The sequence below is a fragment of the Argopecten irradians genome, chromosome 6 (assembly GCF_041381155.1).
Source record: "Argopecten irradians isolate NY chromosome 6, Ai_NY, whole genome shotgun sequence".
In the NCBI taxonomy this organism is placed as follows: Eukaryota; Metazoa; Mollusca; class Bivalvia; order Pectinida; family Pectinidae; genus Argopecten; species Argopecten irradians.
This window is the reverse complement of record NC_091139.1, coordinates 15,399,476-15,427,435: the sequence shown is the minus strand read 5'-3', so window position 1 is coordinate 15,427,435 and position 27,960 is coordinate 15,399,476. Positions and strand designations below refer to the sequence as shown.

The following is a 27,960-nucleotide window of genomic DNA, read 5'->3' as shown; positions in this document are numbered from 1 at the left end:
CCAGTAAACTCTTAGGTATACATGTATAATTATGATGGTGTATAAATTGGTACGAATGAAACACTTTCGTTTTTGTAGTTATTATGTTTAACTGTCCCTATTTTTGTTTAGTCAACTAAACCTGCCTTTATTATTAGGCCTTTAAAAAATTGCCTAATATATATATATATTAATTTATAATAATATAGGCAGGTTTAGCGGACTAGTCTTTGTCAGTATCGTCTGAAAAATTGAAAAGTATTCAGAAATAAAAAATATATATATTTATAAAATTCTAGACGAAGGTAAAAGTCCTACAAACACTACCGAGATCGATTACAGAGGTCAGAGGTCATAACTATTAAAAAGTCTACTAAAGTCTAGTTATATAGATAACACACAATCACAGGAAGATATCCATGTAGTAAATCATGTCCTTTTTGCTGATGACAAAAAACAAACTCTGAAACTCCTTAGAAAAAAGTTTTAAGACATTATTTCAATAACAACAGTTTCATTACAATGTATAGCCTTTTATAATAAAAAAAAACATAAAACATTTGAACTTTTTAATAAATCATGGCACGAGTGTGCTTGACCCCCTCCTACACGCAGAAAAATACATAAATACATGTATTTCAGATATAATATGATAATAGCTACGAAAGAAGTTAATATAATCTAAAATAAAGGTTTATAAATCAAGATGCAATTAAAATGCAATTATCAGTTTGGTAAACTAAATATAAAACATTTCTAGTTCAAAGATTTATCGATCAGAAAATATATTTACTAAGCATGTTTCAAATTGTAATATGATTTCTCACAAACAGCATGAATATAATGCAATACTTCAAAACAACCTTGTGTTATTATAAGGAAAATAGATTACATTTCTTGTTTTTTCATTTTAATTACTACATTTCAGCACCACATGAGTTACAAAACAGTAACCAACACCATGGACTATGATTTTACAAGAATACTCTTTTCCTTGAAAAAAAATTTGAGTACAACCATTTTGATGTAATAGAGTTACTTCCCTTCCTTTTACTCCGACAGAACTGATGGAGTTAAACGAAAGGACGCAATTCTGATAGATAAGAAAAAGAAAATGACGGAGTGAGAAGATGAGAATCTGATATGGATCAGAATGGAAGACGACACAGCCTCAAATGTTCTTGACTTCATATTGGAAAACTATAAGTTCTGGTATCCACGTTTCATTTGATTGTATCGGTTGTGGAATTAGAGATTTGCTCCCATGCTCTTTGGTATATTGCAAATAAAAGTCACAAAAAAAAACCATAAAAGAAAACAACATCAATAAAAAATGAAAATGCTAAGAAGTCATGACACCTAAACAAATACAGCAATATACACCTGAAATAAAACCAAATCCTGAATGAAAATATACTGGCTACTTTTGATGCAAAAAAAATTGATAAAACACAAATGAACACAATGCTTATTCCAGAGTTGTTGTAAAAATATCACTATTGTTTTGTATATTGTTATAAAGAACGCTAACAATATATACATGAACATGGTTTTTTTCTGATACTCTCGCTCTCTTTTTTATAAATGTAACACTGTCTTTATCATCAAATCAGGTTTGGTGTCTAGCATGGACTTTTATGAACATAAGTTTATCTAACGACTAATTGCTAATTCATTTTAACATTGTTATTTCTATTATTGAAAAAATGAAAATTAAAAATTAAAAAAAATCCACATTAATTTGAGCTATTTTCTAGTGATCATATCCAGATAAAAAAGAAAGAAATATATATGGACTAATTGAATGACAAGGAAATGTAATGACCTTTGACCTTAAGCATAATATAAAAAATAAGGGAATCGAATCAATGAAATTAAGTACAAACACCGATTGCTATATTCCTAGATGATTATTTCAACGTAATGCTTTGTCAATGTTTTGACGCGAACATTGGTATTTTCCTTATAAACGAGAACAAGAGGCCCATGGGCCTTAACGGTCACCTGAGTTAGAATATATAATGAAACAAATTAAAGACATATAAACACTGTATGCTGGGCCTTGAAGTTGGTCAGTGATTTATAAATTTGACTTTTTAGACTATGAAGAGTATTTGCTTCCATCAAGCTGTGAACTTAGAGGTATTTTTTGAAATTTTAATCATTTTGACCCTGTTTGGTCCTGCCTCTCTGGTCCCCCAGGGGGTCTTCAGATATGGATGTTAAAATGCTATATCTTAGGCTAATAATTCTAATCAAGTTTGACTAATTTCCTATGAAAATTGGGCAAATAATGTGCACAAATATGTTTTTCCTATATAAACTTAAGTTAACTTGACCCCTCCCCAGGGGGTAACGTGAGACCCTAAGGTCATATAATTCACAATTTTTATAAAACACCTTAAGACCTTTCCATCTATAATTATTTTATTCTACTATTTCCAGAATTTTAGAAGATTTTTGAAGTTTTAGCTATTTGACCCTTTTTTAGCCCCGCCCCTCTGCCCCCAGGGGGTCGGCCAGGACCAATGTGGATATGATATTAAAATTCTATCTCAGGCTAATAATTCTAACCAAGTTTGACTCATTTCCTATGAAAATTGAGCAAAAAATGTTCATTAAATGTGTTTTTCCTATATAAACTATAGTAAACTTGACCCCCTCCCATAGGGGAAACATGAGACCCCAGGGTCATCTAATTTACAATTTTTATAAAACAAACTTTAAGACCTTTTCATCTATAAAATGTATTTGATTCTACCATTTCCAGAATTTTAGAAGAATATTTTTGAAGTTTTAGCCTATTTGACCCTTTTTGGCCCCGCCCCTCTGCCCCTAGGGGGTCGGCCTGGACCAATATGAATATGATGTTAAAATGCTATCTCAGGCTAATAATTCTAACCAAGTTTGACTCGTTTCCAATGAAAATTGAACAAAAAATGCTCATAAATGTGTTTCCCTATATAAACTATAGTAAACTTGACCCCCTCCCAAGGGGGAAACGTGAGATCCCAGGGTTATATAATTCACAATTTTTGTAAAGGACCTTAAGACCTTTCTATTTATGAAAAGTATTTGATTCTACCATTTCCAGAATAGCCTATTTGACCCCTTTTGACCCCGCCCCTAAGGCCCCTGGGGGTCAGTCATAGAAAATTTGTTAATAGGATTAAATGGCCATCTCATACTGATAATTCTGACAACATTTGACTCATTTCCTATTACAAATGACCAAATAATGCTCAAAAATGTGTTTTCCCTATATAAACTATAGTAAACTTAACCCCCTCCTCAGGGGGAAACCTGAGACCCCAGGGTCATATAATTCACAATTTTTGTAGAGGGCCTTGAGACCTTTCTATCTATGAAGAGTATTTGATTCTACCACATCTGTGAGAAGAGAAGAAGATTTTTGAAATTTTACTCAATTTTACCCCTTTTGGCCCCTCCCACAGCCCCCTGAGGGGTGGGGACCATATAATTCACAATTTTGATTGGCCTTATGCCATAGAAGGTTTGTGCAAAATTTCATTGAAATTGCTTCAGCAGTTTTGGAGAAGAAGTCGAAAATGTAAATTGTTTACAGACATACGACGCACGACGCACGACGGACGACGGACGACGACGGACAAAAGGCGATTAGAATAGGTCACTTGAGACTTCGTCTCAGGTGACCTAAAAATCAGAAAATAAAAATATCTCCTTCTTTTCAAATCGGCTGCGTCATTTCCCGTTCCGGTTGCGCATCTGTCTGAGTTTGCGAGGGCTGCGGATTGCTTCCATAGGAAATTTCCTCTGGATCATTAAAGGGAAGAACCTCTTGCTGAACAATTCCCTCGCCGTCGGATTCCTCTTCATTCCTCAGACGGGTAAACTTTCCCTTGATATCACAAAGTGAACAGGAAGGATCTCCGCGAGGGAATCCAATCTTGCTGTAGACGATTGCGGCTGCGCAAACAAAAGCAGCTGACACGATGATAAAAGAGCCTGATAGGTTTAGAATGAAGAAGTCAAGATTTTCGACATCGGCATCGGTACCTGTATGCTCAGGATCATCGGCAGCTTCCTTGGGGACATGTCCTGAAAAACAGTGACAATTATACACTGTGAATTACGTATTTGAAATTCTGATCGGTCACAGTTACTTCCTGATTAACGAAGTGAAAAGAAGGGGGACATGTATAAGTTATTATATATCATGTATATCAAATAATCTGTAGACACATTTGCGATTCACACACTTACTAAAGAACAACTGTCTACATGAAAAGACACACATTTCTTAATGCTTTGTTGACAAATTTACCTTTTGCTATGATCTCCCCTATGCCTGCGCATGTGTAGAGCACGCCGAACGCCAGACAGTATTGCTCCTTAAGAAACTGATTAGTCATGACTACACCACGAAGTGACTCCGTCGTCGCTGCGTGATGGAGTAAAATAAAAAAGAAAATAAAATAATTTTCAAAATCCTCAAAGAGGACACCAGAATTATATTGTAGCGTTTGAAGGACTCTGCTTGCAGTAATAAGGAACATGTTTTAAATTATATTTGTTTATATATTTTTTTTTTCATAAATAAAATTTGCCTATTTTTTTCTATACTTATCAGGACATGACAAAGTATTAAATACAAGAAAAAAACTTGAAGTGAAAGTATAATACCTTATAGACGTTTTCGCGGACCAAAATTTGACTTGAAGTGTATTTAAGGATTAACTTGAATAGATTTTTTTATGTTATGGAGATATAATACAAAAATCTGGGTGTACTCTAAATAAACCGCTAAGCGGTTTATGATGAAAGTACACTCAAATTGTTTGTGTTATATCTCCATAACATAAAAAATCTATTCAAATTAATCATTATAATTCAAATTACTAAAGATAATCTCTTCAATACTCAAAATTCATTTTGAGACTCTTTTGTCTATGAAATCATTAAGCCGTCATCTCAGCCAATCAGAAGCAACGTCACAAACGGCGACGCCATTTTTCCTTTATGGGCTGATAAAGTAAATTGTTAAGCCAATGAAAATGCTTGTAACAAGCAAAATTAAATTATATATAATTCAAGCGATTCTTCATAGATCATGAATCGAAATTTCACGACAAATGTAATAGTTCGCGAAAATAACCGACCCTTTGGTATATTATCACTGACCTGAAGCCACGCCCATAATTATAATGAACACCAATACTAGTGCATCTGTGTGGTCGACATTAGGTATGGCTAAGGTGTACACGCCAGCGACCAGGGAGAAGGCCATCAGAATGATGTGGGGGAAGTAGCCGGCAATGCAACGCTTGGAGAACATGAGGATTGGTCCTAGCCACTGAGCCAGATAATACAACACTATGTATGCAGTGCTGTCCAATAGAATCCCCGTCTGTTCTTCCAGGAAGTCAAACCCTACACGAATATTCAATACGAGAGAAATCTAATTAAGCGGTACATGTACTACCAGTAAAGTCTCAAAACCATCAAGTTATACAGAAGTAACATATTTTCACAACAATTAATAATAATCTCTGCACAAACTTCTAAGATATGGTACAATCCTTGATGTAGTTTCGTTCCTTGAATTACAAAGGACAAAATACCCTCTCACACACTGCACAACATACAGACATTTTTGGATTCGCGTATTTACATAGAATAAATGTAATACACAAATATATATATAGAGAGAAAAAATGCCTATAGAGGCAAACGCCAGTGGTTGGACTGGCAAGTTTTTCGGTTTTGGTATATTGGCGGAGCTGGTCATTATATGTTATTTTCATATAAGCTTTTACTTTGGTTTGTCTTGTTTAACGTCCTATTAAAAGCCAAGGTCATGTAAGGATGTACCCAATGGCAACTTCCCCACTTGGGATTCCAACTCGCTACCCAGAGGTGGAGAGCGTGTGGTAATATGTCGGGAAATCATAATCACTCAGCATTGACAAAGCTTTCCAAGGCCCGTATTAGAATCTGCAGATCCGCCTAAATTTATTATTGAATTATAATGACATATACAAAAACGGTCAAATCGGTTGTTACGGATGAACTAAAACGTCATGACTCTTAAAGCAACAGAACTGATACAAAGTAGTTTGATTAAGCATACAAACAACCATATTACATCCGCTTCCGCAGCCATTACCTACCTATTCGCTGGAAAAAGAAGCCCACCATCAAGATGTATATGGCTGGGTGTTTAAAAATATTCCATGCGAGATTTCTCTTGGTCTTTGCTGGTTGGTCGATGCCCCTGACGATAATAGTACTATCGTGGAACTCAGCTGGGGTAAGAGCAAATGCTGAACCGAACGCGACTGCCATTACCAAAAGCTGCCATCGAAACAGCGATCGCCAGGAATTCCCAGTGGCCATCCGCAGTAAGGCGCAGATGACATACCCTAGTGATTCGCCCTGATGCACAGCGTGAAGCGCTCGGAAGATTCCGTCGTCAAAATGTTCCAGCACTGGTAAAACGGCACATATGTATAGGAAGCCGGAAGCCACACCTGAAATGAGCAGTTATTAAATTGACATCGAAATTTATCTTTAACTGTTAATATAAATAAACTTCATGTAATTCACATTAAAACTTTAAAAACCTGCCCAGATTCAGATTCTTAATGGATAGATTTTAATATAAAACGATTGCCTTTGAAATTCCACCATTATCTATCCTGTATTGGTCACCTACCTGCGATACCCCCTATAAGGAAGCCGATGAGACCGACGAGAGAGGAATTCAGGAAAGACGTGACCAAGACACTGATGCCGAATACTGTGGAAGACACGAACGCCACCATCCGGTATTCGAATCTGACCAGGACCACGGATGCTAACAGAACTATAACAGAAAAGAATTTGAGGTTATAATTTGATAACGCTGGTGTCTAAACCGCACGATTTGTAGGCCAACCAGACAAGTGACTAGGGGTAGTAATTGACCACGTTGTCGAGAACTGAAATCAGAGTGTCAATCCTGGCTCTTGGGTTATCATCACTGTCAGCAAATTCACCCTGGAATAGCAAAGTTGGATGCAGTGTAGGAGAAGAGACTGATCAATAACAGACCTGCGAAGATTTCATTTGAATGTTTACATAGAGTCGAAAAATGTACCCTTATTCGATTCTTCTGGTGTTTACCAGCGGGCCAAACGACCTGTTCATCCGTTGCCACACACAGAGCCTTCAGGTTTGCTATGGCATGTTCCAGATGTGGATACGACAGTGATACTAACCCCTGGAGTATCTATGATAATTTATACCAACCAGACAGAATCCGGGTACATGTAAAAGCTAGTTGAATCTGCTCCTCGTGATTTCCCCATTCGTCCAGATTCTTCTTCACTTCATCCTCCATATCTAGCTGCTTAAAGACCCAAGCAAACAGTTCACTCTCCCCACTGATCATGAAGGACACTATGCTGTTACACAAGCTGATGAGTGCACATGCGGAAATGAGGCCACAGCAACCTGCGCGGGACTCGGCAGGAATTGTCGTCTGCTGTCTCCATCTCTGAGGATGCGGAATTACATATTAGGGTCGGATGGGCATTGGCAATACATGTATTGTAATCATATACAAGATGTAACTTAATCAGAATTGGTTAGGCTACAATCTATGGGTACTAAAACTAAATAAACTCAGTAACACATGTGAATTATGTTGACGAATTCATTATTTTAATAAATATTCCATTCTATTGTGGGGTTTTATTTGGTTTGATTCGGATTTGAATGGTTAAATGCCAGATTCATTTAAGGACTGTCAGGTTCAGGGGTATCTGACAACTGCCACACATGGTAGTCAAACTCTTGACCCAGAGGTGGGGGGCTTGTGGTAATTTATCGGAACATCTGAACCACGTACATACTGAAGTTAACAACTGCTGTACAAGTTATTCTTTTTTTCACTAGTCACCCTGTATATCTTACCCCTAAAAACAAAGATTTGGAATTATTTAAGCAGCTTTCAGTGCTTTATTTCATCTTCCGTGCGTTTATGTTGTCGTTCCCAAAGACCATTAAGATATTATGACCATTAGTGTACGTACGTTTATAGTACAAATGGTTAACACACCGTATAGCCTCGTTAGCGCAAGGGAATTCAGTAAACTTTTATCGAGGGGCGCGTGGTTACCCTACCTTAGCTGTCGTATATGAAGGGAGTACTGGCTTCTTTTTGGTATAAAAATTTGCAGAGTGAAAATATCGTGGCACAAATCATTTAAAATTGGGAAAAGGGAAATTGAGCGAGTCTGGGATATTCCATGTTATGAAAATTCTGGGATACTCCAGAAGAACCCAGGATGATTGGCAGGTTTAAGTTATGTGGTGACCCATGAGTGGTGAACGTCTCTCACCTTGTCCCCTGTGTCCGCTACTGTAGCAGTGCCTGATCCTACGTTTATGTGTGTGCCTCCGACTACAATAGTGGTGGTCCCGGGGGCTCCCCCTATCACGTGCGTCACGCCCTCTACCGGCCGGTATCCTTGGGTGGAGTGCATCGTGAGGTGTTGCACGTGTAGTGGCTGACTTCTTCGCGGATCCACTGAAACAGGAAGTTATTCTGCACTTAATTAATCTTACCGACAGTTGGCGTTCTTTACCCACATCTCCCAGAGTTCATTGTGGTTCCCTAATTTCAAGGTGGAGACCGCATGGAAACCTGGGAGGGATCTATTCCATACGACATTAAGTTTCCAGTGTTAGGGATGTGTTCCCTTGTATCTAATTTTATTCCTGAAAACACATTTTATTTTGGGGTATTTACCCAAGCTAGTATACGTTTGATCAGAAACATACATACTTGAAATTGAAAACTCCATTGTCTTTGCTGGCAGCGGGCCTACGATACTTTTTAGTTTCAATGTGTTATTTTTACATAAATATTTAGTTTAAACATTACCTTATGTTCTAATCAGTTTTTCAATGATATTTAATTATGACTCTTACAAGCATGAAAATAAACAATTTTACCCCTTTATTTCGAAAATGGAACATTCAAAACCGTAAGTGTATTTTCTTTTGTTAATATATCTGTCCAAGCATATTTTTCTTCGTAACATTTTGCACATACCATCTAAAATGATTAAAATTGTATTACATATATTTATCCTCTTATATGTGTGATATTTATAGAATAAAAATAGTATTTTTCAAATTATACAATACAACACGCGTTATAGAGTCTACTTATATCAATCCGTCTCTAATAATATACAGTACTGATTATATCTACTACAATTTTGAACCGTATAAAATGTTTAAGTTAAACTGATCGCGCATATGTAAATGCGCTCAGATCAGGGGATTCCACTGTAACAGACAATGATGAACGAGTATCTTCAGCAAACAGTTTGATGGAGCAGCTGAAACTGCTTACAATATCAGAATATAGATCGGAATAGCAATGGACCTAAAATGGTTCCTTGAGAAACACCCACTGAAATATAAACTAAATGAGATTTCTACAGTTAATTACTACGCGTTGATAGCGATTATTCAGATGATTGAGAACCAAGAAAAAGTATTTTCTGTTATTTGGATTGCTTATGTCACAGAATAATAGAATACCAACCTAATTCCGCTACCCTTATCGAGATAAGAAAATGTTTCATGAGAAATTGATAAAAGTTGATTGACAGTGGAATCACCTGATTCAGCATGTAATTATACTTTTTATTTATAGTAATATATAAATGATTATATGATGAAATATTATGCTAATTAACTCACATATGCATTGTTGCTAGAGATGGAAGTAGTATGAAAGGTGTATGTGTGCTTGTTTATTTTAATCAATTTCCTAGTATGAAACCTTAATTTGATACTCAACTATCAACAGGTATATTTAGAAAGTAACTGTAGATAAGTTTATAATATACTTATAGAAATAGTCTATCTAAATCTCAGTTAATAGTACATAACTTAACAATAATATTATAATATATGCCATTGTACCGGATCAGGAAAGTATCAATATAGGCACTACCTGCCTGTTATCCAATCCTTTTATTTTCAATAAAATATTTTGAATTGAATCACCTGATCTGAAGCTAGATTGATGGGGAGATAATATACATTTATACACATTTCCATTAACTTCTTTACCATAAAGAATAGATATATTGGACGATACCACGAAGATGATCTGTTTGAACACTTTTGCTTTTCTTCCAGGAAGATGGAAAAATAGTAGTACTAAGAGAATAAGAGATCACAGAGAGATTACGAAATCTCAGACGAGTGAGTATCACACTTATCGTTAACAGTATACTGGGAAGATAAGAATGTGTTAAAAGCATCGGTTATATCTCGATATAATTAATTATCAAAGACCTTGCTATCGACAGATATAGTATGGATAGAGTTCTTGAAAGTGTTGGACATAAACTATTAACGATTTTACATTATTCTCTAGCATTACTATAGTAATATATTTTAATCTGTTGCAGATTTTATTAAGATAATAATATTTCAGTTTACGAATGACATTAACACAAATAGTGTAGCCTGTTTCCATCTATAGTCATCGTGATAACCATGATCATAAAGCCAAAATATTATGTTTGAAGCATATTTGGGAAGGTGTTTTTAAGATGTAATGAATAATTGATATTGACCAAAATGGTTGGCATTGAAGTCGCCGGTAATTATTATATTAGATTTCTAGATACATGTGTATATTTCAAAAAACAAACAAACGCACTCGACTGAAAATAATTCTAGGTCGGATCTACGTTTATATGATGAGTTAAATTACTAACACAGTAAACAGTACAGTATAGTCTACAGAAGCGATAAGAATATATTTAAAAGCCCCATGGCTCATATAGAGAATATGCCAACCTCACTATCATATGTTTCTGGTAGGATAACCCAGTACTTATTTCACTATACAGAACGTCCGAATCCACAGTACCGTTTTTCACTTTTTTACGGATTGACCCAACCGAAATAGGTACTTTTTATCTTAAAATATATTGATCTGCAAAATGTCTATTTGTTACCAGACCCTAAGTTGTTGAAGTTTCTAATTAACTTTCTACATGTAATAACAGTAAAAGTGTTATATTTATAACTAAATAAGGTACTTTATCGAGGTAAGAAAAATGGTCGAGATACTAGAGAACAGGAAATGATGGCATAGAACAATATTATGTGTCGTTGAATATCGCCCTTACCTGACCTTTATCAATATCTGATCCTGTCTTTGTCTCTAAGGAGAAAAATCACGAATTTGGTTTAAGAAATAGACTGGCCACCAATCTCTAGAATATTAAAAAAATGACTTGAATTTGGCTTAAATATTTTTGTCTCTACTACATGCTTAATTCTAGAGTTTCAAACTAGGGGGATATAATCTAGTAAAGAACTCTGATGAGAAAGTCTTAAACAACTTAAGGTCTGGTGGACAGTCTATTTAAGAAAGAAAGAACATTCCAAATTTTAAAGTGGATTATGAATTTGGGCGACTGTCAATGGCTATTAATACTAGAAAATTCATATATATTTATTCATACTTGTTAAAATTAATGGATTAATAAATTAATTAGTGGATAATTGTATAATGCAAGCTTGTAAAGAACTGCATATTACAGATTTAGGTTACATATTGGAATAATTAATTTTTCTTTGGTTCTGGCTTTCTGATTGGCCTATTAATTTTTTTTCATCCCACGATGAAAAGAAATCGAGAATGGCGTGGAATCCCGACGTCAGAATAGAAACATTGGCGTAGCGTATTGATTTGGAAAAAAAAATAATCCATTGGAAAAAATCAATGAAATCGTAAGTGGAAACGTATTTCATTTTATAAAGTAGATTGGAAAATTAATTATAAGCATTGAAGTCACTATTTTTTAATTTCATCGGGGTATGAAAATTTTTTATTTGCAAACTTTTGTGAGAATCTGCTATACGCGTACGCGGGTTCACACAGTTGCAATATATATGGTAGATGAGTGTTTTTGTTAAATCATCAAATAAAGAATTGTCGATATTTTCGTTTAAGATTATATTAATTCAGTAATTATATTGTGAAGCATAAATAAGACTCTCACCAAAAGGAAATCTTTATCAGTACCTACGTAAAAAGTTTTCGTTACACAGATATTTATGCAAGCAAATTAATCATCAAAACTTAAAACAAGTATCGAAAATTCCACTTCCATAACATTGTGATGAATATAGCAATACACAATCCCTAATTGGGCATAAACATTGACTTGGTCATGGGGAAGCCTAGTATTTTATCGGGGTCATTAGAAGCAGGCTGCTGACCCTATGCTGGATTCTATAATTATCTCTCCGGACAACGACGGAGATTGCCGAACACTTGGACTCGCCCAATAACCTTCCCTCCCTCTCACCTTGGACTCACCAATGAGTATATAAAGGAGTCAGTAGCTGGACAGCCGCATTAGTCCGTCGGATGGGACTTAAACACGGTGTCCCGTGTGAGGATGCCCAGCCTTGTACGATAAAAACCCCTCTGCGGTCTTTCGATGAAGAGTAGGTGTGATAACGCCGGCCCAGAGGATAGGTATAGGTACAGGATGTAGTTTAGATATTTTTACATAGATAAATTAGAAGGGCTTCAAAATTATAGAATCTATCTACCAAATTGATAGATATTGATAAATTGAGGTTCCTTCCTTTCCCCCTGCTCTTGATGGGTAGGGCTGGTTACTGCTAGACGATGCCATGATAAGACCTTTTAGGATTTAGGAGTCGTCTTCCAAATTAATAGATATATAGGTATAGCAGACGACTCCTCACTCTATGCTTTCTCTATATACTTTGCTCTTCCTACTCCATTTCCTATCTTTTCGCGTGCCCCGAAACGTTATATATGGCGTTACGGCACGTAAAACTCTTCATTCATGGACAGCCGCTTGCCAAATACGCGTGCCCCGAAACGTTATATATGGCGTTACGGCACGTAAAACTCTTCATTCATTCTACAGCCGCTTTTGCCTTGATTCCATACAGCTAAGGTACATGACTGTAGACAGAGAATGAGCGGAACAACTAGCCTACACTACAAGGAACAGCAGGGCGGGTATTTTACAGAGTAGAGACTTGCCTGAATAAGGCTTCACTCTACATCTGTATAAACCGTGCTTGCATATACTTGTAGTTAGTTGTCGCCAGTGTCTCCTTGAGCCTGAGTTAAAAAGTGAGTTTGTAGGCTGGGGTACATGTATATAACGGCGGAGCGTGTGTATGCACGGGGTGAAATAGACTGGCCACAAGTCTCTAGAATATTAAACAAATCACTAAAAATTGGCTTGATTATTTTTGTATCTGCTACATGCCTGATTCTAGAAAACTCGGGGGAGATAATCTAGTAAAGAACTCTGCTGAGAAAGTCTTATCAGCAACTAAGGGTCTGGTGGCCAGTCTAGGGGTGAAAGTGAGAGCGCTCAGTTTGGCCTGTAGCGGCCAGCAGTGAAGCCCGGGTAAGTGTGTGTAGGGTTTATACACAGAGGACACGGCGCTGGCTACAGTAGTTTTGAGAGCTCAGTTTGGCCTGAAGTGATCAGCGGTGTAGCCTGGGTCAGGGTGTGTATTGGGGCTAACACACAGAGGACAGTACGAGTGTACATTGTGACTGTAGGGTACAGCAGTGTGGTTTTGGTTATGTTTGTTAGTTTGAGTATATAACTTAAGGAAACCATTTTAGTGTGTAGAACAAGTATATTAGTATTTCATGTAAACAGCATGTCCAGTAAATATTCACTCTGTACAATTAGGTAGGCCCTTTCTGTATATATTGGCAAACAGGCTCTTTGTTAGTTTGTTAGTTAATGAATACTTATAAATGTTGGGATCTTTGGTGTGACAGACTGAGATCGGACCCCCGATACGTTACAACATCAACTAAAATTCAAACATTCTGCGACAGGAATTATGAATTCTACTTTCTAATTAGGGATATCCATTCAGGATGGAAATCCCTATTGTTTTTGTTCTGTTTTTTCTGTTTTTTCTTATGAATTTCAAGGGCTTATATAGAAAAATGGCGGAAATATAGCTCTCTTAATATGGCAATTTGATTCATTTTCTTATTTTTCCCCCGTAATTTGTGAGCTCGTAGCGCCTTTATCATTTAATGTAGGGCGTTGATTTTTATGTAAATACAGACATTGGCATATTGTCTGTACAGGGTTTTAATTTCAAAATCATTAATTTGAAAATGGCGAAAATATAGCCCTCCGAAAATGTCATTTCGTTCAATTTTTAAACGTAAATTTTACCGTTTGTATGATATTTCCGATAAAAATGTTCTGAAGATTGGATATGAAAGAGCATGTTCTCGGACACATATAATGACTAATTTCAAGGTCATATGATTCAAAATGGCGGAGATATAACACTTCAATTGTCCTTTCGGCGATTTTATTTTGTGCGTTGGATGTTGTATATCATGTAGTTGTGATGAGATTACATTATGTGGCCAAAGGGAAATAATCGTCACTCTAATTGTACGAGTTATTCCCCATTTGTCGAAGATTGAACGTGGAGTTGAAACCAAACATATGTGTTTTTTTGTTGTGAAGAATCAAGACATGTAGAGCGAGTTCCCCAACCCAACCTCACGTCCATGACACAACTGTAGTTTGGTAAAAGGCTTCAAGTACTACAAGTTTATTCAGAATATCATTGTGTAGAAGATCAAAAGGTGCCTGAGAGGCGGGGCCAAAGAGTCAAATTAAAATTCAGATTAAAATAAATATTAAAAAAAATCTTATCATTACTTATATCAATACATAGGTGGAAATCCTGTGTTTTGATCGCGATCAAATCTAGTTTATTTCTGCGTCTCTTCTTCTTGACAAACGCATGACGTTGATTTTATTTGTACCGAATACATTTTTTGTGTGTTATAATTATGTGAATTGCGTTGCTTTGTTTTCGGCACTGTGGACAAAACTCATTTCAACCTGATCTTACTTAAGACAATATTTCCAGTAAAATCATCATGAAGCAGACTATTTCTGATTTCTGATATCTTTCTCAATACGTTTATCCGAGAGCTATTATGAAATTGAAAATTGTATCCGTTATTCAACTTATCGTCTGTAGGAAACTGAATCGAAACGGCAACTCTAAAATCCGGAGTGAAAACCCCGGATGACGTGATATCAGCCCGGGCCAATACTGATATCAGCCCGGTCAGCCCAGGCTGATATCAAATTATGACGTCATAATGTGATATCAGCCCGGGCGCTGATATGACGGCACGGACAGCACTAGTATCGCATGGGCTAAACGTTCATTATCAAAGACAAAAGTGTGATAAACTTGATTATTAGCAAAATCAATGCGATTCACTTCATCAGTACCCTAAATGTGTTTTTTATATCACCGGTATTCATTCTACTTGACGCATGCGCGGCAGCAGTTTTTGCAACCATGACTGAGGAAAAACTGCAATATTGTTTCCAAAATTAAATGTCTACAGTTATGTTGCAACAGTTATAGTCAAAGTTTACATCACGGTAGCTTACATTACGGTCACTGTTCTATCAGGTTGTTTATATTTCTTCAGCTGAAGTGCGAGATGAAGTAAACATAATCCTACATGTAATTTCCGCAGCATGTATCCTTGCGATTACAAAACCAAATCATATATATGACTTAATGTGATACACGATAGTCACCTAGCTTATTGTAAATAGATACCATAGCTTCCATAGGCCTTAAAGAACGAATTTTGAGAGCGGAAATGGCCACGATCTTTTGACAGTGTATCCGGTCAAGCCAAGGATTTGTAACTACAGCGTCCTTGGTCAAGTAGATGGTTTTAACGTTGATTAATTAACGCAAGCCATTCATCGGTAGTTCGACTTTTCCTTTTATTGGTTACAAACAACGTAGAGACTCTATGTGTGGCACAAAGTCGCCTGTGGCATTCACGGTGCGATTTCAGTTAGGTTCCTTACGGATACGTACAGTGTATATTACATGATTGTCCTTGATGTGTAGAGGCGCTCTAAAATAGGTGTGACCGTCTAGTGGTCAATCGTAGGAATGCGCTACTGTATAGATCTATACAATGACCGGAAAGGGCGATTTGGCGCCAAAACCGAATAACCAATAAAAACATTACATTTGGACATTACGTCATATAATAAAACCGACCAATAGATACTATCTACATTGATATACATATGACGGAAGATACCGAAACTTTACGAATACGAAACGATACGATACGATAGCGATTTAACTATACTAATAAGTACCGGACAATTACAAGACTACGTTTAATACAAAATACATAAAAGTCAATCCTGCCACATACTCCCCCTGCTTCAAAAATGTCGTCCCGACATTGACATTGTATGAAGAAAAAAAATAAAGGGGTGCAAAAGTCTTAAGACTCGTTACGCAGGACTAAAAAAATGTTCAGCATTACGAAAATAAAAAAAAATAAAATGCTGAGAATACCAGGAAAAAAATATATATGGGCAATCATCTACCATAATAAAATCAAAATGTCTATGTCTTAAAATTTCCAGAAACTATGCTTAGTAGAGCATTCGACAACTCCTCATCCCTACCCTTGAAGATTCCGGAGCTGTATAGGCCTTCTATATATCGAGCACGGGTCATCCATTCTGGCTGCTGCTGCTGGGAAAGGATGAAGTCTCCAGATCTTTGCCAAGCAGGAGCTTTTCGTCGGCGTCGTGGGCGTGGTTGCACGACGTTTAGATCCTCATCATCTTGGGTTTCAGTCACAGTGTCGTCACCATCATCAGCGTCACTTTGGTGGTTTGCTACATGGGCTTCCCTATCATTTTCCAAACCAGCATCGTCATCAGCATCGCTCCCGTTTCCTTCCAGTACCGCTTCTACCCTTGCATCATCAGCATCTACAGACATTGCATCGCTGGATGAATTGGTGGTGCCGGCTGTGGTGTTGGGCAAAACACCATTACCCACCAGAACATCATCCTCGCTTTCACTAGAAGATTCCGAAGAATCATGCGACTTCCTCGTACTTCTGAGGCGCATTTTTCTTGGTCTAGGTACAGGAACGGGTTTTTCCTCTAACCCGCTGATAAAGTTGATGGGCAAGAGAAGGTTCCGGTGCAGTGTCTTGTCTCTTCCGTCACCATTCTCCTTCCTGACGACAAATATTGGGATGTTTTGGTCTGGTTGATCGACGACAGTGTATGGGTCCGACTCCCACTTGTTTGATAGCTTGTGGCGGCCATCAAAATGGACGATCTTCACCAACACCCCGATCGCCGACTTTCACCGTTGTTCCTCGGACCTTCTTGTCATACTGTCCTTTTTGGCGGGTTTGTGACTTGGATACGTTCGCTGAAGCGATTTCGTAAGCTCGTTGCAGCCGTTTCCTAAGTTCATCTACATATGCTGTAAGGTCCTGGAAGTTTTGTCCGATGTCTATCCCGAATGCAAGATCAACCGGAAGTCGGGGATTCCTTCCAAACATAAGATAGTATGGCGACTGTCCGGTCGAATCCTGTCGTGTGCAGTTATAGGCGTGGACAAGTGCGGATAAGTGTGCTTTCCAATTTTTCTTCTGCTCACTCTCCAAGGTACCAAGCATGCTCAATAGGGTTCGGTTAAACCGTTCGCAGAGTCCGTTGCCCATTGGGTGATATGGCGTCGTATGAGACTTGGCGATTCCGGTTATCACGCATAATTCTTTGAGCAGTTGGCTCTCGAAATTTGGGCCTTGATCTGTATGGATACGTGTTGGCAGTCCGTAGTGCACCACGAAATTGTTGAAGAATGCATCGGTCGTTGTCTTTGCAGTAGAGTTCTTGGTCGGTACCGCGATGGCATACTTGGTGTAGTGGTCCGTGATGACAAGGACATTGTTGTAGCCACCCTTCGATGTTTCAAGACATAGAAAATCCATACAGATGAGCTCCAAAGGCTGACTGGAGGGAATACTAACAAGAGGAGCACAGCCCTTAGCAGGTGTTTTCCGAAGTGTACAGGGTCCACACATCTTTATCCATTCCTCCGCGTCCCTCGTCATGCCCGGCCAGTAGAATCGGTCTTGGAGGAAAGATATGACTCGGTCACGTCCAAGGTGTCCCATTTTGTCGTGGACCATGGTAAGTGCGGTGGGGACAAGCGACTTGGGCAAGACTAACTGTTTCCTCGCGCTACCGTCTACAATTATTCGCCGGTAGAGTATTCCGCCATCCAGAAATAGTTTATCGAAGTTGGTGCGAAGGTTCGTATGGACGCGTGATAATGGCAGGTCCTCTTTCCGTGGCTTGGTACCTGCCTTGACGAACGGAATCCATATAGACAGGTCTGGGTCTTTTTCTTGTTCTACAGCCACATTCAGAGTGTCCTTGCTATCCGTGTCCCAATTTATGTCCTTTAAAACATCCGCTGACATAGTCACGTTCTCAATAAGTGGTTTTGGTTGTAGGGCATAACCAAGCGCTCTAATTACCTCGCGAGGGATAGTCTGTCCATCCTCAATCTCGCTGGTTAGACTGGGAAGTCTTGACATCGAATCCGCATCTGTATTGTTTATCCCGGGTCGATATACAATATCAAAATCGTATGCCGCTAATGCCGCGACCCATCGTTGCGAGGTGGCATCCAGTTTCGCAGAGGTCAGCACGTATGTTAAAGGGTTGTTGTCGGTTACAGCGGTGAACTGGTTACCGTAGAGATAGTCGCTGAATTTCTCAGTAACTGCCCACTTTAAAGCGAGAAACTCTAACTTGTGCGCTGGATACCGCTGCTCTGATCTCGACAACCCACGGCTGGCATACGCTATTACCCTCTTTAAGTCGTCCTGCTCTTGGTATAAAACGGCGCCAAGTCCAAAACCGGAAGCATCTGTATGCAGGAAAAATGGTTTCCCAAAGTCTGGGTAGCCTAGGATGGGCGGCTGCGTTAAACTGCATTTCAACTTGTTGAAAGCGTCCTCTTGCTCATCCTCCCAGATCCACTTGCACGGTTCCGGCTTGTCCGTCGCCTTCCTCTTGTTGACCATTTTAGGTTTCTTAGGTGCAGGCATCAAGATGGTCAAAGGTTTCGCAATCCTGGAGAAATTCCTTATAAACCTACGATAGTATCCTACGAAACCCAAGAACTTCCTCACGTCTTCTGGTGTTTCAGGACGGGGCCATTGGATAACGCGCTCTATTTTAGCTGGATCTGGTTCAATGCCTTCTTCGGAGACTACGTGTCCTACGTAAGTGACCTTGGGTTTAAACAGGGAACACTTGTCGGGAGAAAGCTTGAGACCATGACTTCGCAAGCGGTCTAAAACCTGTTCCAAGTGGGATAAGTGTTCATCGAATTCCGGTGCAAAGACAATAATGTCATCAATGTAGACGAAGCAAATCTTTGTATGAAGCCCGTGCAAACACTCTTCCATCAGCCGCTGGTATGTAGCAGGCGCGTTTGCAAGTCCAAATGGCATTCTGGTGTATTCGTAAAATCCAAGTGGCCCAACAGTAAAAGCTGTCCTTTCCTTGTGTTCCTCTTGGATCTCCACTTGATGGTATCCAGACTTAAGGTCAAGAACGGAGAAAAACTTGTTCCCTGCTAGTGAATCGAGTGTCTCGTCTATCCTTGGCAGGGCGTATGCGTCTTTGACAGTTCTTTGGTTAAGTTGACGATAATCAACGCAAAGTCTAAGCTGGCCATTCTTCTTGCGTACCAATACAACGTTCTGGGTCCAAGGTGAATGCGACCGCTGTATAACTCCGGCAGCTAACAGCTGGTGTAGATGGTTCCTGACTTCATCAAGCATCGATGGTGGGATTCTGCGATGTCTCTGTCGGAACGGCGTATCGTCATGTAAGTCGATCCTATGTCGGATAACGTCTGTGTGACCCAGATCAATATCACTGGTAGCAAATATCGTGCGGTACTTCTCTAGTAATGCCTTGGCCCGTGACTCTTCATCTTCTGAGAGTCTGTCAACGTGTATCTCTATCTTGGCTAAAGCATCTTCGTTGTCGTCCTCACCATCATCTATATCCTCTATTCCCACCATCTGAAGCTCGCATAGTAGAGATCTTGGTTGGACAGTTACTGTGCGAGTCGATACATTGCTTACACGTATTTTGATCCTTTCCGTACTGTCGTAGCTATAGGAAACAACAGATGGGATAATATCGATGTCATTAGGTATAGATGATCCAGGAGTGGAGTTGATGAGGGCGCAGACTGGGGGACAATTCAACTTCTTCTCGGGCCGTCCATGTATAATTACCTCAGAATTCGGGCGAATGGTTATAGGAGTAATTTCCGCAGACTTTACAACGGCAAGTCTGTAGTGGTGTCGTGCCAATTCCCGCTCCCGGAGGTGCATGCATCTAAATGAAAGGTAAATTGGCGTCGTTAATCTTCCATCCTGCAAAAAACGTTGGCCATAGTGTTCCTTTGTCTGTGTCATCAGAACATGGAGAAGGTTAGTACCTATCAGGATGGGGACTGTAGAGTTGTAAGGGCTTGCCGGCACGACGAGAAAAAGTCCTTTCTCTATAGTGTTTCCAGCTGGATCCATCCCAGTTCCAGTAAACTCAACAGGAACTTCTACTAGTCCTAGGTACGGTAGTAGTTGGCCGTCCGCACATTCGATGTTCAACACAGTCTTAAGTTCCTGTATAGGTATATGTGCAAGGTGGTTGTCATAGAATTGCTTGGATATTGTGGAGATAGTTGAACCGGTATCCAATAACGCTTTGGTCTGTGTATCATAAATCCTGACCGTTACCTCGTTGGCTGTTCCTACCAGTTCTGTAGGTTTTTCAGGGCTAATCTGCTGACAGGCTAACGTCCGCCCTTTGACGCTTGCCTCTACTTGTTTAAATGATGCGATTTCTCAATCTTGGCTCTGCATCCGAGTTTAATATGTCCCTTCTGGCCACATCTGTAGCAGGTTGGCTCTTCATATGAGTTACTCCTCGACTGATTAATGCCATCTCCCGAGTACTGTTTAGGTTGCTGGCGGTTGCGTCTGTTATCTCTATCTTGTCTTCTGATATTACCCTGTCGAGACGAGAACTCCTGACGTTCCATCTTCATGTCTTTAACATCAGCGGCAAGTTGATTTATCATTCCTTTTAACTCGCTCAGCTCCGATTTGTTGGTGTCGCTGACTGGTGCCGCAGATTTGGAAATAGCTGTTTCTTTCTTTCCATGTTGTCGGGTTTTCCAGTCTTCCTCTAATCGCCTTATTGCCACCCTGAGTTGATCGAAGTCTCTAATGCTCTCATGCAGATACCCAGATGCATCCTTCAAGGATGGTTTCAGCCCGCACCAAAACATCGTACACAGCATGGAGCTAGTGTTGTGTTGGGGGACTTGTTCGCTTTCCACTGCCTTTGCTAGGAGATCTTCCAATCGGCAGCTCCAGGTTGCGACATCTTCGTCAGTCTGCTGCTTGGCGCTATAAAATTGGGCAAGTTGCATCTCAGCCTGCTGAACGTTACCAAATACGCTATCCATTTTCTCTAAAATATCATCTACTGACGCTGAGGGATCAAGATGTGAGCGTACACGTAGGGCTGTTCCTCTCAACGAACTCCGGATGGCCTGGGCTATCGTAGCAGGTGGATGTCCTTCCTTGATGATACATTGGACTTCGCTGCGCCAAACATCATAAGCGACATCCTTCTTTGTGTCTCCCGAAAAGGGCGATATCTTGGGGAAATGCTGTATGGCTCCTGTGTTATAGGTAACAAAACTGGGTTTGGCATCTTGCTCAGCTGATACACCTCTCATCCAAGCTTGGAAATCATCTAAAGTGTCGACCTTGGGCTTTACCTTCATCGTCCTCAGATGACCCACAAGCATCTGCACTTCCTCTTCTGTCATATCAGCCATGGTTAGGGATGAGAGTGTCAGTAGCGATATATTGAGCCAAAGTACCGAAACCGCTTTCACAATGCAAGACAATATAATGTTAACCAAGAGCCAATTAACAAAATTTGTGGAAGTGGGGGCAGGGGTCTAAATAAACACCACAAACTATTTAGGGATTATCTGTAGGTATACGGTACTCAAAACAGTATTTGCAATATATACCAAAATATTGTTTTCCTTGCGTACGTAGTGTATACCGTTTACAATTACACAATATTAATAGGAAAATATTGTCAAGTGATTCTATAAATGAAAAATGTCTGTTATTATAGTCATCTCACATTAGAAAGTCTAAGAAATTTGCAAGCAAAATAATTTCTTTTTCAAAGATGGAAAAGAAATAAGTAGGCATAAAGTGATATAACATACAACATAGAACATCGAAAATGCTGAAGTTATTCACAAAACAAAAATGTGAGCGACAAAAATGTTGTGTGAAAAAAATAGCTTCCGTATTGATAGAGGAATTTACACAATTGAAAAAAAAAATAGTATCTGACAAATACAGTACGTAGGTGGCAGAGTATTGTCTATCTTTGGTATACTAGTGTTGAAAATATTACCAAGTAATTATTTTGATAGGATAATTTGAAGAAACAACTTCACAGTAATCAATATTCAATAAATGTAGAGTTAACTATTACTTGGTGCAAACCAAAAAAAAAATATATATATATATATACAATAAAGACAAATTACCTTGCAAAGGAATAATTATAATCCATTTAACACACAAAATAATCCAGTCCAGATAAAAAAATAATTCACTATAAGGAAATTACACTTCCGCTCAAAGTCCGGAAACGGAAGAAGCTATTCTGGAAATATCCCTAATTTCCACACAAGTTTATTACACTAATGTCCGTCACTTCCGCTCAAGGTCAATCACAGGAGGTCGCCATCTTCAATGTGTCAGTCACTTCCGCTGTAAGTCCATCACAGGAAGTCGCCATCTTGGATTTCATCTCCATTTCCGCCGTTGGTCATCAACGTGGAGGTCGCCATCTTGAATCCTGGTCAATCCAGTGTTTGAACGTATCAGCAATATATTGCACAGGTAGCCGTACTGTCAACTACGCCCGTAGGCGATTTGAATCGTCCCGCGCACGTGCTCTATACGAAACTTTCAGCCGAAGTTGAACAGTAATCACACACATATGTACACAGGTAGTCGTTGTATAACTCTCGATGTAGACAATGTTCCTCACTGGGGGCTCCAAATGTAGTAGATGGTTTTAACGTTGATTAATTAACGCAAGCCATTCATTGGTAGTTCGACTTTTCCTTTTATTGGTTGCAAACAACGTAGAGACTCTATGTGTGGCACAAAGTCGCCTGTGGCATTCACGGTGCGATTTCAGTTAGGTTCCTTACGGATACGTACAGTGTATATTACATGATTGTCCTTGATGTGTAGAGGCGCTCTAAAATAGGTGTGACCGTCTAGTGGTCAATCGTAGGAATGCGCTACTGTATAGATCTATACAATGACCGGAAAGGGCGATTTGGCGCCAAAACCGAATAACCAATAAAAACATTACATTTGGACATTACGTCATATAATAAAACCGACCAATAGATACTATCTACATTGATATACATATGACGGAAGATACCGAAACTTTACGAATACGAAACGATACGATACGATAGCGATTTAACTATACTAATAAGTACCGGACAATTACAAGACTACGTTTAATACAAAATACATAAAAGTCAATCCTGCCACACTTGGTCAAGCAGATACATGTTTTATTGATTAAAATTTTCCATTACAATGAATGATAATAATATAGAAATGGTCAACTTACACTTAATCAGTGATTTATATTTCTTATCAAGAAAAATCGAGTGCTCTGCAAGAAAAACATCTCCGTGAAACGCAGTATTGTAAGGGAGGTAACTCTAAGTACAAATGGCCAATAAAAAAAGTTAAATACAGTACAATAAATCAATGTAAAACAGAATAGATATATGTATTTATCTTTCGGACAAAAAAATAAAATAAAATATGAAATAAAATGAAATATAAAACACAATGTAGCTAGGCTTACATAATATAAAAAATAAAAAATAATATTTTTTCCATCAATTCTACTAGATGAAAGATATTTATGATTTGTATTTTAATGATAGTCAGTAAAAGGTAAATAATAGTTTCTTAAAATGAAATGAAAAAAGTAGTTTATTTTATTAATTTATTCCGTTTACATCTGAGAAATCATGATTTAATATTAAGATTGATATATTAAGTCATGTTTAATATTTTTCAAAATATTACTGGAGAAGTGCAACTATTTAACAGCCATTAAAAAAATCATGAAGAGAAAGATATACCTTGCATGTGGATACACACAGTGATTATTATTATCATTATTACATGTATATATATTTACCAATTATATGACTTTGTTTTGATTTCAATATTTAACAATAATGAATAAACTTTACCTAAGGTCACATGAATCAAATAGCCAAATGCTTTCAACTGACTCATTGTCATTAGTGCAGATGATCTTATACATTATTAGAACTGTAAAATTTAATACAAAGAATGGGGCTTTAAAGTATGTATAAAAATTGAATCGATTGCATTGACCTTTATTCAAAGTCACTGGGTTCCAAATAAGCTATTTGTAACAACTTCCTGTCAATATTATAGCTAAGAGGACTGATATTAAACCTGTGTTATGTTTGTATTTTAAGTGAATCCAAATTTGTCCTTATATGTGACCTTGTATGAATATTAGAAAAAAAAATAGTACATGTATTTTTATATTTATGACCTTTTATACAGTATATTGACCATTGTCCTTTGGATCTTATACTTAGATGATAGCATTAATAGATCGAAAATTCCAGGTAGCAAGTGACCAATGCGTTCTAATGAACCCTTGTATTTTTTTTCAATCACAATGAATCTTTGTAATGTATATATAAAAATAACAAAGGTATAGAAACATCCAAGGAGTTTAATGAAAGACTTAAAAGGGCATGGTTATAAGGACAGATGGCAGAAAAGGTCAGTCTATATGTCTGGTGAAGTATTTCAAGTATAAAAAAAAACGACGGGAAAGCTTAGTTCAGTATTAGTAAAAGGCCAACTGTTGCTGATGGATATTTTGTTATGAAATTTATTTCAAAGATTACGTCTAGAAAATATACAGCATGACAATTCGCTTTAACTTAAGAAACATGATGTAATGTTTGCCATAATTTGCAGCATTTAAAGGTAGGTTTCGCCCAACCAAATAAACATTTTTTTTGTAAAATCAAATAAACGGAAGAAAAGATGAATGCGAACATTTTAAAAATACCTCAATTTAATTTCTTTATACGTTTGAGATTGAACAAATGTGTCTTGAATACAAAATTGAAGGAAATCCTTGATTTATTACGGTGTCCGTCAGACAAAATAGTATGCAAATGAAGCTGCGATGGATTGTGTTGTCTAAGTTTCGCGCATGCGCATTGTTACACACTAAAAGTAAACAAAATGGCTGAACAAAGTGTGTGAGATAAAGAAAATATACATCTGAATCGGCAACAAAATGGAGGAAATTATAATGGAATCGGTAGCACCCTAGGATATCCAAAGGGATTTAAATTCAGAGATTGCATGTAGCAATAGAAGAAACAGAAGCCACATCCCAATCGGAACTTGCTCGGATCTATTAGGACTCGTGTAACTGCGTTGCATGTGGTGAGTTAAATTTCAACACATATGCCAGCGCACATACAGCCGCAGACTAACTACAGTAAATGTATGTTTCTAGCGAGCATATGTAAGTAACATGAAATGTTTTAGATTATATAATATGTATAAACAGTTCATCACACTTCAATTTGTTGTTGTATTTTTAACTAAACATGCCGTGGCAAACTGTCACTGCCATGTCACAATGCATCTGACTTTTTGTTGCACGCTTCCGTTTGTTGCTGCGGCCTCGTTTTGGAAAAAAATACGTCATGTTCTATGTAAAGCTTGACTTCGCTCTATTTTTAGAGGAGTATTTTCCTGGTCAAGCTAGGCAAATGACCACCCATATTGTTCGCTGTATGCATTGAAAATGATCTGAAGATTATATCTATGTATTGGATAAATTTCAATTTCGTTGGGCGAAACCTACCTTTAACACTTCCTTTGGGATAAGATAATTGGAGAATACCGGTATGTGCATGGACTTTGAGGAAGCTGTTCTATGCTTTACCTTAATTAACAAAATACCATATAGTTTTGAAATTGGGACAATTACATGTCTTTTCATGATTTTGAATAACACCTCCTTCAGTACTTACAGTACTTTGATTTCTAGTGTCTTTCACTCTAAAGTAATGGCCGGAACCGGAGTCTGAGATCGAAATCCTAACTTTTATTTTATTGTTTTTTTTAAAGAAAAGTGGGAAAAAATTAGGGTCGGGGATGAAAAATTAAGGTCGGTCAGGTAACCCTAAACAGACATATTTTTGGGGGGCTAAAGTACATGTTTTCTCTATAGGTATCCATAACGCCGCGTTTGTTGTATGTGTGTAAAGATGTGAATTTCAAGTATAAAATATGTTATGTATCTAAAACTGATGAGCTAATACGCTCAAAGTAATAAAGAACTTGTATGTTTACGAGAATAAAATCATTGTCATTGTTTGATGGACACACCTAGGAGAATTTGATCACCCGTACAAAGACAACGCGCAGATTTTTAAAGCAGACGAAATATCTTAATTAAATCACGATGAACGGACTTTTCCAGAAATATAGTCCTTTCACTTTCGACGATATTGAGCGGCAGTACATTTGTAGTTTGCTTTCTCAAATCACGAACGGCATATGTCATTTACAATTTCTTGGTAAACACACACTTATCAACTTTCACTTTCGGTATTCAATCTCATTATAATCCATGTGTTAATCATTACATCGTCTTGTAGGTGTCAACTACTGTTAAAGAATAATTAAGTTTTCTATGTTACTCAAATTCTTTACGACTATGAGGATATTCTTTTTGTGAAATAGCTACCACTTTCATCACCGTAAATTCACTGAAGTGAAACTGTAAACTCAGTAAAGTCACTCTTTGTTGTCTAAGATCGTTCAAAACCAGACATTTCGTGACTCAATATATCCTACTTCATCACCTATGCATTACTATATCATTAAATACAGAAAATATACTTACTAAATCCTGTCCGAGGTATCGGTATCTAAATGGTCGACGAACACCAGTGGTCAGGGACTGGGGTCGATCTGTCTGGTACTAGCTATTTCCTTCTGTGTTGCTACACGTATACATAGCATCCGCTACACGGCTGCGCGCACACGTAAATGTAAGTCATCGAGTCCGCGTGAAAAGAGTCTGAATGTTGATATCAGTTAGATACTGCTCAAAATAGAGGGAAAACTTTACCAGTTTTCATTTTTAAAAATGTAACGTAATGTTGGGTTTTGTTTTTGAAATTAAATAAAGGACTCAGCTCTACAAATACAGCAACTTGAAATAGAACACTACAGTGTGTAATGCAGCGTGCAAATGAACAATGCAACAAGTTGTGTAATACTCCGTCAGTATATAACTAATTTATGGGAGACCATGTTCGGTTACCCACGTTAATCAGCCTACGGAGCGTAGTAGTAGAGTTTAGACACTTGCATCACAGGTACATATGTACCTGGCTCGTTTTAATTTTAAAAAAAATGTTCAAGTATTATGTACTAGAGCATGTCATTTTTTTATATAAAAACGAGCCAGGTACCTGTGCTTGCATGGGTTCCCGGGGGTAAAGATGAATCAACCAATCAATCAATTGTTATTATTAAGTGCAAGGACTTATAAATCCTTGTTTAAGTGTCATACGTCTTTACATCTCATTAACATTTTATAAAATGAATATTTTCATCAAACGTTATTAAGATATGTCAAGGACATCCAATATGTCAAGACATCCAATATTTATGTAGACACTGTGCATATGCGAGGGGCGTATTCAGAATTGAGGTGAGTGGGTGCATCATGCAAATCAGGTGCGGGGTTTGGGGGCCGCCGCTAAACACAGGGGGCCAACTCAATGAGCGACTAGAGTGAC

At 37.9% G+C, this 27,960-nt stretch overlaps 1 protein-coding gene across 1 annotated transcript; it reads right to left on the bottom strand.

The window, feature by feature from the left end:
* Positions 1 to 448: 448 nt before the first annotated feature.
* Positions 449 to 27,256, bottom strand: LOC138325141 (uncharacterized). The gene is made up of 8 exons (XM_069270593.1): positions 27,057 to 27,256; positions 8,346 to 8,533; positions 7,252 to 7,498; positions 6,677 to 6,826; positions 6,132 to 6,491; positions 5,143 to 5,391; positions 4,286 to 4,402; positions 449 to 4,059 (listed from the first exon to the last, which is right to left on the bottom strand). Coding segments are annotated over exons 1-8 (1,683 nt in total). The 5' UTR covers positions 27,058 to 27,256; the 3' UTR covers positions 449 to 3,688.
* Between the last annotated feature and the right edge of the window lie 704 nt (positions 27,257 to 27,960).